At 48.2% G+C, this 16,632-nt stretch overlaps 1 protein-coding gene across 1 annotated transcript in view; it reads left to right on the top strand.

Moving 5' to 3' along the window:
• Simc1 (SUMO interacting motifs containing 1) overlaps nucleotides 1–16,632 on the top strand; it is a 28,009-nt gene that overhangs the window by 7,443 nt on the left and 3,934 nt on the right. The window contains exons 2-7 of the mRNA XM_090325413.1: nucleotides 4,228–6,897; nucleotides 7,784–8,016; nucleotides 9,024–9,093; nucleotides 10,936–11,090; nucleotides 14,364–14,516; nucleotides 14,948–15,076. Coding sequence (XP_090181539.1) covers nucleotides 4,228–6,897; nucleotides 7,784–8,016; nucleotides 9,024–9,093; nucleotides 10,936–11,090; nucleotides 14,364–14,516; nucleotides 14,948–15,076 — 3,410 coding nt within the window. The remainder of the gene's footprint in view (nucleotides 1–4,227; nucleotides 6,898–7,783; nucleotides 8,017–9,023; nucleotides 9,094–10,935; nucleotides 11,091–14,363; nucleotides 14,517–14,947; nucleotides 15,077–16,632) is intronic.

Raw genomic sequence — 16,632 nt, 5'->3', positions numbered from 1 at the left:
AACCGTATCCACATTTGATGAGTCCGTGCTCATAAACAAGCAAACCAATTAATAGACAAATAGGATAAAGTCAGATTAATAGAATAGCCTTATTGGCTGTCCAGTTAAAGTTGAGCTTTCTGGATCTTAAAGCCCTATGTGGGAACACTATAAATCTATATTCTCTATGTATTATCTCTTGTCTCCTCATCACAAACTGCCCTCAGAAACTGGATTTTATCCAGGGGAGAAATGGGTCATATATTTCAAGGTGAGGAGCTTTGAACAGAGTAAGGAAGATGTAAGTATTCTATTTAGCTCTTCCTTATAGCTTGTGGAAGAAAGGCCTAAAGCCCCATGTATCCCTGCTGTTTTGAATTGGATCAAATGGAAATTCCGTCCACTTTCCCCCCAAAATTCATTCAAGTCTCTTGATCTGTCTGGAGTGTTTTGCCTTGCTTCTGTCCCCTGTGGCAGACACTGATAACAGGGTAGACCCAATCAAAGACATAAGCAACAAACACAGGGATACAGTAAAGAAACTGGGTTGGGGGCCGGGAGTCTGGCCTAGTGGTTAAAGTGCTTGCCTAGCATGCATGAAGACCCGGGTTCGATTCCTCGGTACCACATACATAGAAAAAAAAAAGCCAGAAGTGGTGCTGAGGCTCAAGGGGTAGAGCTCTAGCCTTGAGAAAGTCCAAGGACAGTGCTCAGGCCCTGAGCTCAAGCTCCTGGGTAACATTCACTTTTCCTATTTTCCTACGAGAACAACTAAACACAAAGCCATAAGCAAAGATGGAAGAAGGGTAAACAGCAAACCTCACCTCCATACCACCCACAGCTTTGTGCAGGAACAGCTCAACCTGAGACTCCCCGAACCCCACAGATAAGTATTGAGTCTTCTAAGTCTCAGGGGGTGTGTGTGTGTGTGTGTGTGTGTGTGTGTGTGTGTGTGTGTGTGTGTGTGTGTGTGTGTGTGTGTGTGTGTGTGTGTGTGTGTGTGTGTGTGTGTGTGTGTGTGTGTGTGTGTGTGTGTGTGTGTGTGTGTGTGTGTGTGTGTGTCCTGGGTCTGGGTGCTGTCCCTGAGCTTTTCACTCCAGGCTAGCTCTTTCCCACTCTGAGCCATAGCCTTGAGCAAAACACACACACACACACACACACACACAAAAACCCTCAGGGACAGCACCTCAGCTCTGAGTTCAAACCCTAGTAGCAGCACAAATAAAATAAAATAGGCAGGGAGGTGGCGTATTCTCTAAGTCAGATTGTGAATGCAGTGCATTTTGATGAATGTCACCTTTTAATCACTCTCCCTTTTTCCCCATTCCATCCATATGTAGAAAAAAAATGTTTCAAGGGGTTGGGAATGTGGCTTAATGGTAGACTGCCTGCCTAGCATGCATGAAGCCCTGGGTTCAATTCCTCAGTACCACATACACAGAAAAAGCTGGAAATGGTGCTGTATGTAGGTCAACTGGTAGAGTGCGAGCCTTGAGCAAAAGAAGCTCAGAGACAGTGCCCAGACCCTGAGTTCAAGCCCCAGGACTAGCAAAAAAAAAGTTTCAAGGATAATGAATGGAATTTTTATGCATTCAGTTTGAAAAATAACTACAGACCTAACTACAGACCAGGGAAGCATAAAAGACTCAATGCAAAAGCAACACTAAGAAAGCCAGTCTTTTTCCCCACAGAAAAATTTTACTAGGAAACATCTATGCAATTATCAGCCAACTTTTCCATCAAATTAGAGGCCAAAAGTCATTGAATTGACGTATTCCAGTATGGAAGAAAGGAGCTTTTCAGCCAAGCATGTTAGGGGTATGGTTCAAATAGCAGAACGCCCGCCTACCAAGCAAGAGGCTGAGTTCAAGTCCCAGTACCACAGAAAGAGAGAGAGAGAGTGAAAGAAACTTTTCAGCCAAGAACTTGAATCTGCCAAATGATCCTTCAAAAACAAGAGCAAAATCAAGGTATTTTAAAATGAGTACATTGAAAGCATTTTTTCACTAGAACGCCCACACGACAGACACTTATGCCAACCGGAAAATTTTGCAAAGATGTGGTAAAAACAAAATGACAACCTTTGTTGTTTCATCATGTCTCTGAAAGACAACTTGCTTAAAACAAATACGGTTTTAAGGTGCCAGTGGCTCACGCCTGTCATCCTAGCTACTCAGGAGGCTGAGATCTGAGGATCAAGGTTCAAAGCTGGCACGAAAGTCTGTGAGACTTATCTCCAATTAAACCACCAGAAAACTGAACGTGGCACTGTGGCTCAATGGTAGAGCACAAGCCTTGAGCTTAAGAGCTCAGGGACAGCGCACAACCCAGAGGCTTGAGCCTCACAACCCCCCCCCAAAATATATATATATATATATATATTAGTGCTGATTTTGTATTCACAATGTACCCAAGAGTAATGCATGGGTGAATCTACAATAATCACCACAAAAACAGAAGCTGAGAAGGGGGGGTGAATGAAATTTCTATAAACATCATAAATCATATATGTGTGTTTCTTTGTGTGGGTCCTGGGGCTTGAACTCAGGGCCTGAGCACTGTCCCTGACCCTTTTACTCAAAGGTAGCACTCTACCATTTGCAGATTTAAAACAATGATTGACCCAAAATCTTAAGTATAAAGGGACCAGCAATGTGTGAAAAGGCAGCGATTGTCAGTCTGGATGGACTCCTGTTGTGTTGTTGAATGAACCGTGATATTTATATACGATGCAGTTGAAACACGAAAGACCCGGGTTCGATTCCTCGGTACCACATACCCAGCAAAAAAGCTGGAAGTGGTGCTGAGGCTCAAGTGGTAGAACTCTCCTGTTTGCTTCCTTTCTTCCTGTTTGGTGGCTGGATCCCTGTTTGTAGGTGGTCCTGAGTTTTTGCTTTTCCACACAGCAGGTGTGTCTTGGAGTTGGTGGCTCACGCCTGTCAGCCTGGCTGTTCAGAAGGCTGAGATCTGAGGATGGTAGCTCAGATTTATCTTAGGCAGGAAAATCCATGAGTCTCATCTGTACCACCAAAAAGTAGGAAGCAGAGGCGTGGCTCAAGTGGTAGCGTGCCAGCCTTAAGCAAAAAGGCTAAGGGAGGGCCGGGAGTTTGGCCTAGTGGTTAAAGTGCTTGCCTAGCATGCACGAAGACCCAGGTTCGATTCCTCGGTACCACATACATAGAAAAAAGCCGGAAGTGGTGCTGAGGCTCAAGTGGTAGAGCTCTAGCCTTGAGAAAGTCCAAGGACAGTGCTCAGGCCCTGAGCTCAAGCCCAGGACTGGCAAAAAAAAAAGAAAAAAAAAAAAAGAAAAAAAGATACTTGTTTTCTAAGGCTAGACTGTCATTCTTAAAGCTGAAATACCCTTTCCTCCTCCTCCTCCTCCTCCCTTTCCCCCTCCTCTTCCTCATTCTCCTCTTTTTCTTCATCTTCTTTTCCCCTCCTCCTCCTCCTCCTCCTCCTCCTCCTCCTCCTCCTCCTCCTCCTCCTCCTCCTTCTCCTCTTCTTTTTCTTTTTCTTCTTCTTCATCTTCTTCTTTTCCCCTCCTCCTCCTCCTCTTCCTCCTCCTCCTCCTCCTCCTCATACTCCTCCTTCTCCTCTTTCCCCTCCTTCTCCTCCTCTTCTTTTTCTTCTTCTTCTTCTTCTTCATCTTCTTCTTTTCCTCTCCTCCTCCTCCTCCTCCTCCCCCTCCCCCTCCTCTCCCTCCCCTCCTTCTCCTCTTCTTCCTCCTTCTCCTCCCCTTCCCCCTCCTCCTCCTTCTCTTCCTTCTATCCTGGGGCTTGAACTCAGGGCCTGATCACTGCCCCTTTAGCTTTTCCCACTCAAGACTGGTCGCTACTTGAGCCACCGCTCGACTTCTGGCTTGTAAGTGGTTCATTGTAAATAAGAGTCTCATAGCTGCGTGCCAGGGGGCTCACGCCTATGCTCCCAGCTATTCACGAGGCTGAGATCTAAGGATCGTAGCTCAAAGCCAGCCAGGGCACAAAAGTCCATGAGCCTCATCTCCAACGAATCACCAGGAAACCTGGAGCTCAAAGTGATAGAGCACTGGCCTTGAGCTGAATCACTTAGGGACCGCGCTTAGGCCCCAAGTTCAAGGCCCATGATGGATTGGGAAAAAAAACCCAAAATGTCCTGCTTGGGCTGGGCTGGCTTCGATCCTCTCAATCCTTCCTGAGTAGCTAGGATTACAGGCATGCAAGCTCGCGCAGCCTGAGCTCTTCTTCTAACTCTTCTCCCGTGCTTCCCCAGGACTTCATTGACTTAACCAGAGAACCCAGATCAAGGGTCAAAGACCGGAACGGACACTACGTGATCGATCTGACCACGAGTGAGGAAGAACCTAGACCCATCGCCACCCTCGATTTGACTTCGGACCCTGTTCCTGTCCAAAAGGAGCCGGCCAGTCTCCTGAGCAAAGAGGGGACGGAAAGTCAGGTGGACAGAAGTTCGCAGGCTCCGACCCAGGGCAGTTGTGTACGCGTGGACGCGTTGCATGGCACCTATGAAGGCACGCTCGCCCAGGACTCTGCTTTCCCATTGCAGCCCCACGGTGGCACTGCCACGTTCCGAGGTGATCTCAGCTTCTTGGCCAGCCTCCAGCTGTCTTCATTCTCCCCTATAAGCAATAATAGTCATGAGAGGGCACCCTTGCCATGCCCCCCGCAAGATGTGCCTTATCCACTGCAAGCCTTGCCGTGCCCCCTGCGAGGCTCCCCGCTTCCCTCGCGGACCTGTGCCTATCCACCCCGACCCTCCTCCTGTCCTCCTAAAGCCTTGTCCTGCCCCTCTGAGACTGTGCCGTGCCAACCTCAAACTTCGTCTCAGCCGCTTCAACGAGTGCCCTGCGCCCCGCAGAATGTGCCGGGCACCCCACAGAACCTGACGTGCGCTCAACAGAATGTGCCAGGCGCTCCTCAGAATGTGCCATGCTCTCAGAATGTGCCATGCGCTCTGCAGAATGTGCCAGGCGCCCCACAGAATGTGCCATGTGCCCCTCAGAATGTGCCATGCACCCCACAGAATGTGCCATGTGCTCTACAGAATGTGCCACGTGCTCCTCAGAATGTGCCAGGCGCCCCTCAGAATGTGCCATGCACCCCACAGAATGTGCCATGTGCTCTACAGAATGTGCCACGTGCTCCTCAGAATGTGCCAGGCGCCCCTCAGAATGTGCCATGCACCCCACAGAATGTGCCATGCTCTCAGAATGTGCCACGCGCTCCTCAGAATGTGCCAGGCGCCCCACAGAATGTACCATGCACTCTACAGAATGTGCCATGCGCTCAGAATGTGCCACGTGCTCCTCAGAATGTGCCATGCATGCCTCAGAATGTGCCACGGGCTCCTCAGAATGTGCCATGCACGCCTCAGAATGTGCCAGGCACCCCACAGAATGTGCCATGCGCTCCTCAGAATGTGCCACGGGCTCCTCAGAATGTGCCATGCGCTCCTCAGAATGTGCCATGCACTCCTCAGAATGTGCCACGGGCTCCTCAGAATGTGCCATGCTCTCAGAATGTGCCATGCACGCCTCAGAATGTGCCACGGGCTCCTCAGAATGTGCCATGCTCTCAGAATGTGCCATGCACTCAGAATGTGCCATGCTCTCAGAATGTGCCATGCACACCTCAGAATGTGCCACGGGCTCCTCAGAATGTGCCATGCTCTCAGAATGTGCCATGCACTCAGAATGTGCCATGCACACCTCAGAATGTGCCAGGTGCCCCACAGAATGTGCCATGCACTCCTCAGAATGTGCCAGGTGCCCCACAGAATGTGCCATGCACTCCTCAGAATGTGCCAGGCACACCTCAGAATGTGCCACGTGCTCCTCAGAATGTGCCAGGCATCCCACAGAATGTGCCATGCACCCCACAAAATGTGCCATGTGCTCCTCAGAATGTACCATACTCTCAGAATGTGCTATGCACACCTCAGAATGTGCCACGTACTCCTCAGAACGTGCCATACTCTCGGAATGTGCTATGTGCGCCTCAGAACATGTCACGCACACTTCGGAATGTGCCATGCCCTCCTCAGAATGTGCCCTGCGCCCTGCAGAACATGCCATATGCTCCACAGAATGTGCCATGCATGCCTCAGAATGTGCCCTGCACTCGGCAGCTTGTGCCCTGTGCCCTGCAGATTGTGCCACCCGCTCTGCAGAGTGTGCCCTGCGCCCCACAGAATGTGCCACGCTCGTCCCAGAATGTGCCAGGCACCTCACAGAATGTACCAGGCACCTGGCAAAGTATGCCATGCTCCCCGCAGAACGTGCCATGCCCTCCACAGAACGTGCCACGGTCCCCGCAGAAGGTGCCCTGCTCCCCGCAGAAGGTGCCCTGTGCTCCTCACGTTCTTTCTCACCCACCTCAAGATTTTTCATGGCACCCTCGCCACGCACCAAGCATTCCGCAAGACTCTCTGGGTCTACCCCCACATCTGCCAGTGCCACCTCCAAACCCACCATACCCACACACGCCACCCGTGCCCCAGACGCCAGGGGACACACCACCAGCATCAGGAGACGTCCCACAGCCACCAGACAACGTGTCGCAGTCCCCAGTCAACATGTCACCGCCTCTGGACCCTGAGCCGGCTTGCGACCAGAATGATATCCTGAGTCGAGATACACCTATGGACATCTCAACCCCCTCCTCTCCCAGCTGCTCCCCCCTGCCTCCGTCTCCACAGCTCGAAGCAGCACCCTTAGTGAAAATCCCCTGGCTTCCAGTCACACCAACCCCGGGGACAAAAGGACTGCCACCCACAGAGCCTGCCACTGTGCAGGTGCAAGCCCAAGTCCCACAAGGCGGGGCCTTCAATAGGCCCTGCCTGCATCGGCTCAAGTATTTCCTGCGCCCTCCCGTCCATCATCTCTTCTTCCAGACACTGATACCCGATAAAGACACCCGGGAGGTGAGCTGGCACTATTTTTTTTCCCCCTGGCAAGGAAGGATCCTTTCCATAAGCCTCACATAAGCGTCCTGGAGTCCATGCATGAGAGAATGGGCCAATTCTTAAGTAGAGTTTTGCTCTTGTTTCTCTCTTTGTAGCGAGGCCAGCCAAAGGACTTTAGGGTACAGACAGCTTCCCCCCATCACCTTGGGGTGACATTCCATGTGGTTAGTTACAACCATACATGGTAACAGCAGGACTCTCTTAAGGTGACATTTCATTTGATCAGCCACAGTCTTAAGGTGGGAGTACTATTTGTGCAGCCACCATAAATCGCAGACACCATGATAAAGTCCTCTGCTCACGTGTCTGGGTTGAGATCCCACCCCTACCCCTCCAGATGATAAGAATTGCCCCCGACAAAGACCAGCGCTCCTCTCCCTCTGATGGGAGACTTAGCCATGTCATTCTCACTGCTGGCCACGTGCCTTTCTCTTTGGGTCTACGTGACTGTGACTGTGTGTCCACGTGGTTTTCTAGGTTGGTGCTTTCAGTGGATAGAAGGAAAAGCTAAAAAGGCTGGGAGTGTGGCTTAGCTGTGATCATTTCGCATGCAAGAAGCCCTGGGTTCGATTCCTCAGTACCATATACACAGAAAAAGCCAGAAGTAGCACTGTGGTTCAAGTGGTAGAGTGCTAGCCTTGAGCAAAAGAAGCTCAGGGACAGGTACCCAGGCCCTGAGTTCAAACCTTATACCCATATCAAAAATAGATAAATGGATGGACGGATGGACAGGTAGACTTTTTATTTCAGTCTTCATTCAACCTATTCCAGAACCTCTTACGTTTTATATACTATGGGAAACCATCTCGATTTCGTTTATTTTTTTTCTCTTTTATCTCAACAGAGTAAGGGTCAAAAATTAGAACCCATCCCTAATCGAAGACTAAGAATGGTAGCCAATACGATTGAAGAAAATTTCCCGCTGGGGACTGTGCAGTTTCTGATGGACTTTGTGTCACCTCAGCACTATCCACCAAGAGATATTGTGGCTCACATCATCCAAAAAATACTGCTCAGTGGCTCTGAAACTGTGGATGTGCTCAAAGAAGCCTACATGCTGCTAATGAAGATCCAGCAGTATGAGCCCTTACCAGGGGTTTTCGGGGTGTTTAGGGTTCCTGAACAGCTTTCTCTTGTCTAAGCTTTCTGAGGGAGGGCTTTGGATTTTTGTTGGTTTCTTGAAGGTAACCTTACTTGCCCAGGAGGGCAAAAAAAAAAGAAGTAGAGCTGTGGCCCAAGTGGTAGAGCACCACCTTTGAGTAAAAAAGCTCAGGGACAGTGCACAGCTTTTGAGTTCAAGCCCCATACCAGAGACAGTGAGGGGGGCAAGGGGAGGGAGGGAGAGAATTCAGTGACTTAGCATACTAGAAACTAGGATTCAATGGGGCTGGGAGTTTGGCCTAGTGGTTAAAGTGCTTGCCTAGCATGCATGAAGACCCGGGTTCGATTCCTCGGTACCACATACATAGAAAAAAGCCGGAAGTGGTGCTGAGGCTCAAGTGGTAGAACTCTAGCCTTGAGAAAGTCCAAGGACAGTGCTCAGGCCCTGAGCTCAAGCCCAGGACTGGCAAAAAAAAAAAAGAAACTAGGATTCAAATATAACTTTGAACCAGTGGCTCACATCTGTAATCCTAGCTGTTCAAAGCCAGCCAGGGCAGGAAAGTTCATGAGATTCTTACTTCACAATAAACCAGTAAAAAGCCATACTTGCTCCATGTTGAAGAATGGTTACCAGAACTTATTTTGTAGCTCTGCTTTATTCTATCTTGGGGTCCCCATGATCAGTCCTCAGCCACAAGCTTTTATGCCACCCCAGATGGGCATATCCACTTCGATGATAATAACACAACAGCTCTGAAGTGGATTCCGGATTGGTTGGACCTGAAACATGAGCTGTCTTTTGGAGCAGCTCCACCAATCACGTTTCATCCTGGGTTTCTGACAGGTAAAGCTTGTTGGCTGACAACTACTCTCTGATTGACACAGTCTGATACCTGCGGGGTGAGCCAGGATGCATCTTCAGGTCTCTGTGCCTTCTTCCACTGAACTCCCCAGAATTCTAACAGTGATCACTTGCATTTCAGGCTACATCCAGCCAATGCCAAGGCCGTGGAGTGGGATTGGAAATTGCTCACCTATGTGATGGAGGAAGAGGTAACATAATAATCATGAAGGTATACCTTTTGCTCAGCAAGATTTAGTTACAAAGAAAATTGACAACAAGAGGGCCGGGAGTTTGGCCTAGTGGTTAAAGTGCTTGCCTAGCATGCATGGAGACCTGGGTTCAATTCCTCGGTACCACATACATAGAAAAAAGCCGGAAGTGGTGCTGAGGCTCAAGTGGCAGAGCTCTAGCCTTGAGAAAGTCCAAGGACAGTGCTCAGGCCCTGAGCTCAAGCCCAGGACTGGCAAAAAAAAAAAAAGAAAGAAAGAAAATTGACAACAAGAGGGCTGGGAGGAGAGCGTTAGTGGTAGAGTGCTTGCCTTGCATGCATGAAGCCCTGGGGTTTGCTTCCTTAGTACCAGGTACATAGAAAAAGCTGGAAGTGGTGCTGTGGCTCACGTGGTAGAGCGCTGAGAGTGCCCAGGCCCTGAGTTCAAGCTCCAGGACTGACAAAAAAAATAATAATAATAATTCTGTCATAAGCTACCACCTTTAGGACACCAAGCTAAGTGAAATACACCAGTCACTGAAGGATCAAGTCTGAGATTCTGTTTAAATGAGATGACAAAATAGTTAAAATTCAGGTCATGTTATCTGTGAAACACACCTGTAACCCCAGCACCTGGGAGGTTGCAAGGGGAAGATCACAGTTCTCATCCAGCTCAGGCAGAAAAGGTCACACAGGATTTCTTTTCAAACAATAGCCAGGTGGAGTGACATGTGCCTGTCGTCCTAAGCCATAGGAACATCTGAAATTAGAAGGACTGTGGTTCTAAGCCAGCCTGAGCAGAAAAGTCCACATCAGAGAAAACATTGTCGCACCAGAGGGAAAGCTATACACAGTGGTATGAGCCTATCATCATAACAACAACAAGAAACCTAAAATGGGCAGATGGCAGATCCGATGTGAACCTGGGCAAGGAGGGTAGAACACTAGCCTTGAGCTGAAGTACCCAGGGACAGTGCCCAGGTCCAGAGTTCAAGCCCTACCACAGACCAAAAAAAAAAAAAAAAAAAGAATTAGGCTAGGTGGCTTGTGCCTGTAATGTGGGTTACTGAGGAGGCAGATTTGGAAAAGGAATGGTCAAGACCAATGTAGGCTGGGAATGTGGCTTAGTGGTAGAGTGCTTGCCTAGCATGCAAGAAGCCCTGGGTTCCATTCCTCAGCACCACATACACAGAAAAAGCCAGAAGGGGCGCTTATGATTCAAGTGATAGGGCGCGAGCCTTGAGCAGAGAGGCAAGGGACAGTGGCTAGGCCCTGAGTTCAAGCCCTAGGACCAACAATAAAAAAATAAATAACAAACACTAAGTCAACCCAGACAAAACTCCAGGCTGGAGGTGTGGCTCAAGTCATAGAATGCTAGCTGTAAGCAAGCAAGCTAAGGGAGCATGAGGCCCTGAGTTCAAAGCCTTGCTGCTGGCTTAACAACATTAAAACAGCCAGTTGCTGGTGACTCGGGCCTGTCATCCTAGCTACTCAGATGGCTGAAATCTGAAGATCGTAGTTCAAAGCCAGCCCAGGTAGAAGAATCCATGTGACTTGCCCCCAGTGAACCAGCACAAAGCTGGAAGTAGAGGTTGGATCAAGCAAGAGAGCGCCATTTTTAAGTTAAAAAGAAAAAAAAAAAGTGAGGCACAGTGCCCAGGCCCTGAGTTCGTACCCCAATGCCAACACACACACACACCCCAAAAATATGGTTTTTGAGCCCCTCTGGAGTGTGATTCTTTAAGCCTGTTCCCTCCCAGAAGCCTCTGGGGTGGACAGCTCAGCGCTTAGTCCCATCCAGGGACCAAGGAGGAAAGCTGACCTGTCGTTCCTTCTCTCCCAGGGTCAGACTCTGCCCGGGAGAGTCCTGTTCCTGCGTTACGTGGTGCAAACTCTGGAAGATGATTTCCAGCAAACCCTGAGGAGGCAGCGCCATCACCTGCAGCAGTCGATTGCCAACACCGTACTCTCCTGTGATAAGCAGCCGCACAATGTCAGGTACCAGCCAGCAGGGGGCAGGAGCGAGCCGGCACCAGAGGAAGAGCTGCTTCCTCTGGTGTCCTCTCCCCTCTCCTCCCCAGCCAACTTGACAGTCAAGATAAAACCCAGCTCAGCCACTCAGGAGGCTGAGATCTGAGGATGGTGGTTCAAAGCCAGTCCAGGCACGAAAGGCGGTGAGACTCTTAGCTCCAAGTAATCACCGGAAAATCAGAAGTGGTGCTATGGCTTAAGTGGTTAAGAGTGCTAGCCTTGAGCCGAAGAGCTCAGGGACAGCACCCAGGCCAAGTCCAACCCCCACCACTGACCAAAAAGGAAATCATAAAGCCTCTGCACCAGCAAAACCCTTCAAGTGGTTTTGCTACTGGAAGGTTAGAATCTCATTGCTCAAAGTCAGTATTGTACAGACAACTCTGTGAAATCTAGGTGGAAGCCTTCACATGTATCATGTGTTCAGCTGAAATCACAACCTTGCATTCTTTTCTTTTTTCTTTCTTTTTTTTTTTTTTTGGCCAGTCCTGAGGCTTGAACTCAGGGCCAGGGCACTGTCCCTGAGCTTGTTTTACTAAGCTAGTACTCAACCACTTGACCACTTGAGCCACAGCACCACTTCCAGCTTTCTCTGGGTATGTGGTACTGAGGAATGGAACCCAGGGCTTCATGCATGCTAGACAAGCACTCTACCACTAGGCCACATTCCCAGCCCATGACCTCCCATTCTTTTTTTTTTTTGGCCAGTCCTGGGCTTGGGCTCCAACTTGAGCACTGTCCTTGGACTTTCTCAAGACTAGAGCTCTACCGCTTGAGCCTCAGCACCACTTCCGGCTTTTTTCTTTCTATGTATGTGGTACTGAGGAATCGAACCCGGGTCTTCATGCATGCTAGGCAAGCACTCTACCACTAGGCCAAACTCCTGGCCCCTCCTGTGTCTTTTTCTTTCTTGGTCTGTTCCCTTGCTCACTTTGTTTGATGTGGGGTTTTGAGGATTTCTTGCTGTTTTGGTTTGATTTGGATTGTCAGATATGGTCTTGCTGTATTGCTCATGTCAACCTCCTGACCACAATAAAATTTTCTTCCTCAGCCTTCAAGTAGCCTGAGGTTAAAGGCTTACCTCACCACACCTGGCGTATACCTTTATTTGTTTTGTTTTCCTTTCTTTTTGCTGCCAGTTCTGGGGCTTAAACTCAGAGCCTGGGTGCTGTCCCTGAGCTCTTTTTTTTTTTTTTTGGCTCAAGGCTAATGTTCTACCCCTTGAGCCACAACTCTTATTTTGGGCTTTTTAGTGGGTTATGGAGATGAGAGTCTCATAGACTTACCTGCTCAAGCTAACTTCAAACCGCAATCCTCAGATAGCCTCCTGAACAGTTCGGATTGTATACATGAGCCTTACTTACTTTATTTATTTATTTATTTTGCCAGTCCTGGGCTTGAGCTCAGGGCCTGAGCACTGTCCTTGGGTTTTCTCAAGGCTAGAGCTCTACCACTTGAGCCTCAGCACCACTTCTGGCATTTTTTCTATGTATGTGGTACTGAGGAATCGAACCTGGGTCTTCATGCATGCTAGGCAAGCACTTTAACCACTAGGCCAAACTCCCAGCCATGAGCCTTACTTTAATTTACTCATTTGACCTTCACCTCAGAGAACCTACTGCTGTCACTCTTTTTTGTTTCTTTTCTCTTTATATTCAGAACTAGAACATTCTCCTACAGCTTACATTACCATCTGACTGCCGATGTATTTTTTCTCAGCTCTGCTAAGTCAGCTAAAATGTGTTGTTTTCCAAGTCACAGGCTTGGTTTAAACACAACATACTGACCTCACTGACTTGGTTAATTGTTCACTTTTAATTCTGTAGCCAGCCTTTATAAACCTGCTCCCACACCAAAGTCTAGAACCTTCTAAATGCCTCCATCCACCCCACACATCGGCCTTATCCCCCTTACACCTCTCTGAACTTTAGCTTGATTTTTTTTATCTTTTTCTCTTCTTTTCTTTTTTCTTTTTTGGTGCCACTACCTCATGCTGGCACCAAACAACTTGAGCCATAGCTCTACTTCCCCTATTTTTTTTTTTTTCTTCTACTCCTGGGGCTTAAACTCAGGGCCTGAGCACTGTCCTTGAACTTTCTCAAGGCTAGAGCTCTAGCACTTGAGCCACAGTGCCACTTCTGGCTTTTATGTATGGGGTGCCGAGGAATCGAACCCAGGCCATTGTGCATGCTAGGCAAACACTCTACCACTAGGCCAAACTCCTGGCCCCTTCCCTATTTTTTCTTTATAGTTTTAAAATACAGCTATGTGCTGTTCCTTTAAACTATCTGTTTGGATTTTAGTTGTTTTAGAAAGTATCATGCTATAGTTGATGTGTTGAGATTTTTCTGTGTTTTGCTCAGTGTGAAACGTGATCTCAGTGCCTATTTTCTGCATAAGGGCTAATGCCCATAATCCTAACTACTCAGGGAGATGAGAGGCCAGCCGGGGCAGAAAAGCCTCTGAAACTTGTCATCTTCAATTCACCAGCAAAAAAAAAGCCAGAAATAGACGTATGGCTCAAGTGGTAAAGTTGCCAACTTTGAGTAAAAAAGCTAAGGAAGAATGCCCAGGCCCTGAGTTCAAGCCCCAATACTGGTACCAAAAAATTAATTCATGAACTAATTAATTAATTAGGTGACACATGACAATAGCAACACATGGCAACAGAGACATATACTGTCACCTGCCTAAGGAAATGTCCCTGCTCAAGAAACTGCAGCTAGAGCCCTTTAACCCCAAAAGCGATTGTCAGTAAATGTAACTCAAAATAAAATTGGCTGTGAAGAGTTGGTATTCATGGCCAGGTTGCCTATTATTATTATTATTGTTATTATTATTATAAGAATCTCATGGACTTTAGTGACCAGACTGGCTTTGAACCTCGATCCTCAGATCTCAGCTTCCTCATTAGCTAGGATTACAGTTGTAAACCATCTCATCTAGCTCAGGTTCCATTTTTTTTTTTTAATAGATAATTTTTTTTTCCAGGGGAAATGTTTATTAGACATGCTTACATAGCTGGGGTTCCCTGAGCTGAGGAGCTCAGGGACAGCACCCAGGCCTAGAGTTCAAGCCCACAACCCACAAACAATGAAAAAAAGACAAAAGACTTGCACAAATAGTGTAAATGTCCCGGTTTGGGGTGACCTTGGGGTCTGAGTCCAGTCTTTCCTGAGCATCTTTATTAAAATCCAACAAAAATTCAAAGCTGTCACCTTTCTTATCTTCTTCCCCTGGCAGAGATGTCATCAAGTGGCTTGTCCGGGCTGTCACTGAAGATGGACTCACCCCGCCATCCGAGGGGAGTCAGAACTCGTCCGGAAGCGGAAGCTCCAAGGCCAGCAAAAACCACCCTTCTCCCCAGCCAAACCTGACCAAGAACACTAACCAGCTGTAAGAGACCAGTCCTTCCCCCACGAGCCCTTAGAGAATGGTGCCAGTCCTCCAGAGAAGCCTCAAGAAACATTGACTTAGTGTGGCTCAGGGATATGGTCCAGTGGTAGAGTATTTGCCCTCATACGCATGAGGACCTCGGTTCAAATCCCCAGAACCAATTGGTTTGTGCTAACACTCTATCGCTTGAGCCACCCAGCCACTTCCAGCTTTTTGGTGGCTCCTTGGAGATAAGATTTCTTGTCTAATAGTTTTGCCTACCCCGGCTAGTTTTAACCTGTGATTCTCAGATCTCAGCACTATGGAAAGTGAGAACCATGGCTTGTCCCTGGTCTGCGATTGCACTCATTAGCTGAGACCAGGCTGGGCACCCCCTTCCCTGCCCCCCCCCCCAAGGTCCTGGCACTCACCATATCCCATCTTCTGGCCAGGATTGTGTGCCAGCTCCAGCGGATGCTGTCTATTGCCGTGGAGGTGGACCGGACCCCCACCTGCAGCTCCAACAAGATCGCCGAGATGATGTTTGGGTTTGTGCTGGACATTCCAGAGAGGAGCCAGAGGTCAGTCGACTTCTCTTCTTGTTTGTCTTTAAAAGGGAATTCATGGGCTGGGAGTTTAGCCTAGTGGTAGAGTGCCTGCTTAGCATGCACGAAGACCCGGGTTCGATTCCTTGGTACTCCATACATAGCAAAAAACCAGAAGTGGTGCTGAAAAGCCCAAGAACAGTGCTCAGGCCCTGAGCTCAAGCCCAGGACTGGCAAAAAAATAAAATAAAATAAAAGGGAATTCATGCCAGGTGCTGGTAGCTCACGCCTGTAATCCTAGCTCCTCCGGAGGCTGAGATCTGAGGATCGTGGTTCACAGCCAGCCTGGGCAGGAAAGTCTGAGACTCGTATCTCTAGTGAACTACTAAGAAACTGGAAATGGTACTGTGGCTAAGGGGTAGGATGGTAGACTTGAGTTGAAGAGCTCACGGACAGTGACAGGCCCAGAGTTTAAGCCCCATGGACAACCACAAAAAAAAAAAAAAAAAAAAAAAAATAGAGGCTGTTTCTTTTCCTTCTCCATTTACCTAATGAATAGCTAAATGGGTCTGCATTTAATTCATCCTTCACATTTAGGCTTAAAATAGACAAAAATAATTTAAATGAAATTTTACCTTTCAAATTCTCTCCCAAAGCCAGGCGCAGTGGCTCACGCCTGTAATCTTAGCTACTCAGGAGGCTGAGATTGAAGGATCAAGGTTCAAAGCCAGCCTGGCACAAAAAGACCTAAGACTCTTATCTCTAATTCACCTCTAGAAAATGGGAAATGGCGCTTGGCTCCAGGGGAGGGTGGTAGCCTTGAGCTGAAGAGCTCAGGGACAGTGCCAAGGCCGAGTTCAAGCCCCATAACCCACCAAAAAAACAAAAAAAAAAATTCTCTCCCAAGGCCAGGAGTTTATCTGAGTAGGAGCGTGCTTGCCTAGCATGCACAAAGACTGGGGTTCATTTCCTTAGTACCACATACATAGAAAAAGCCAGAAGTGGTGCTGTGGCTCAAGTGGTAGAACTCTAGCCTTGAGAAAGCCCAAGGACAGTACTTGGGTCCTGAGTTCAAGCCCCAGGACTGGGGAAAAAAAAATTCTTTCTCAAGGAGAAAATTAATCACACAACTTAAATATCCTAAAAGATAATAATGCCTATAATCCTAGAAAGACATGTGACTGATATCTAAGAATCACGGTATAAAGCCAGCAGGAAAAGAAAGGTCCCTGAGACTTTTATTTCCAATGAACCAGCAAAAAGCCAAAAGCAGAGCTGTGGTTCTAGTGGTAGAGTGTTAGCCTTGAGTGAAAGATCTCAGGGACAGTCCCCAGGCCCTGAGTTCAAGCCTCATGACCAACCCCCTCCCCCCCCAAAAAAACCTTGATACTTTACACGCATGCTAGGCAAGCACTCTACCACTAAGCCACATTCTCAGCCCTAGATGGCATGATTTTGTAGGCTTCCATTACCTCCCTCCTTTAGCTTGCTTGTTTGGTGTCAGTATTGGGATTTGAACCCACACTGTCATGCTCTTTCTTAGCTTTTTTTTTTTTGTGTGGTTGTGGGACTTGAACTCTGGGCCTGGGCAT

The sequence above is a fragment of the Megascapheus bottae genome, chromosome 38 (genome assembly GCF_031878675.1).
Source record: "Megascapheus bottae isolate mThoBot1 chromosome 38, mThoBot2.hap1, whole genome shotgun sequence".
NCBI lineage: Eukaryota > Metazoa > Chordata > Mammalia > Rodentia > Geomyidae > Megascapheus > Megascapheus bottae.
This window is presented reverse-complemented; position numbering and strand designations above follow the sequence as displayed.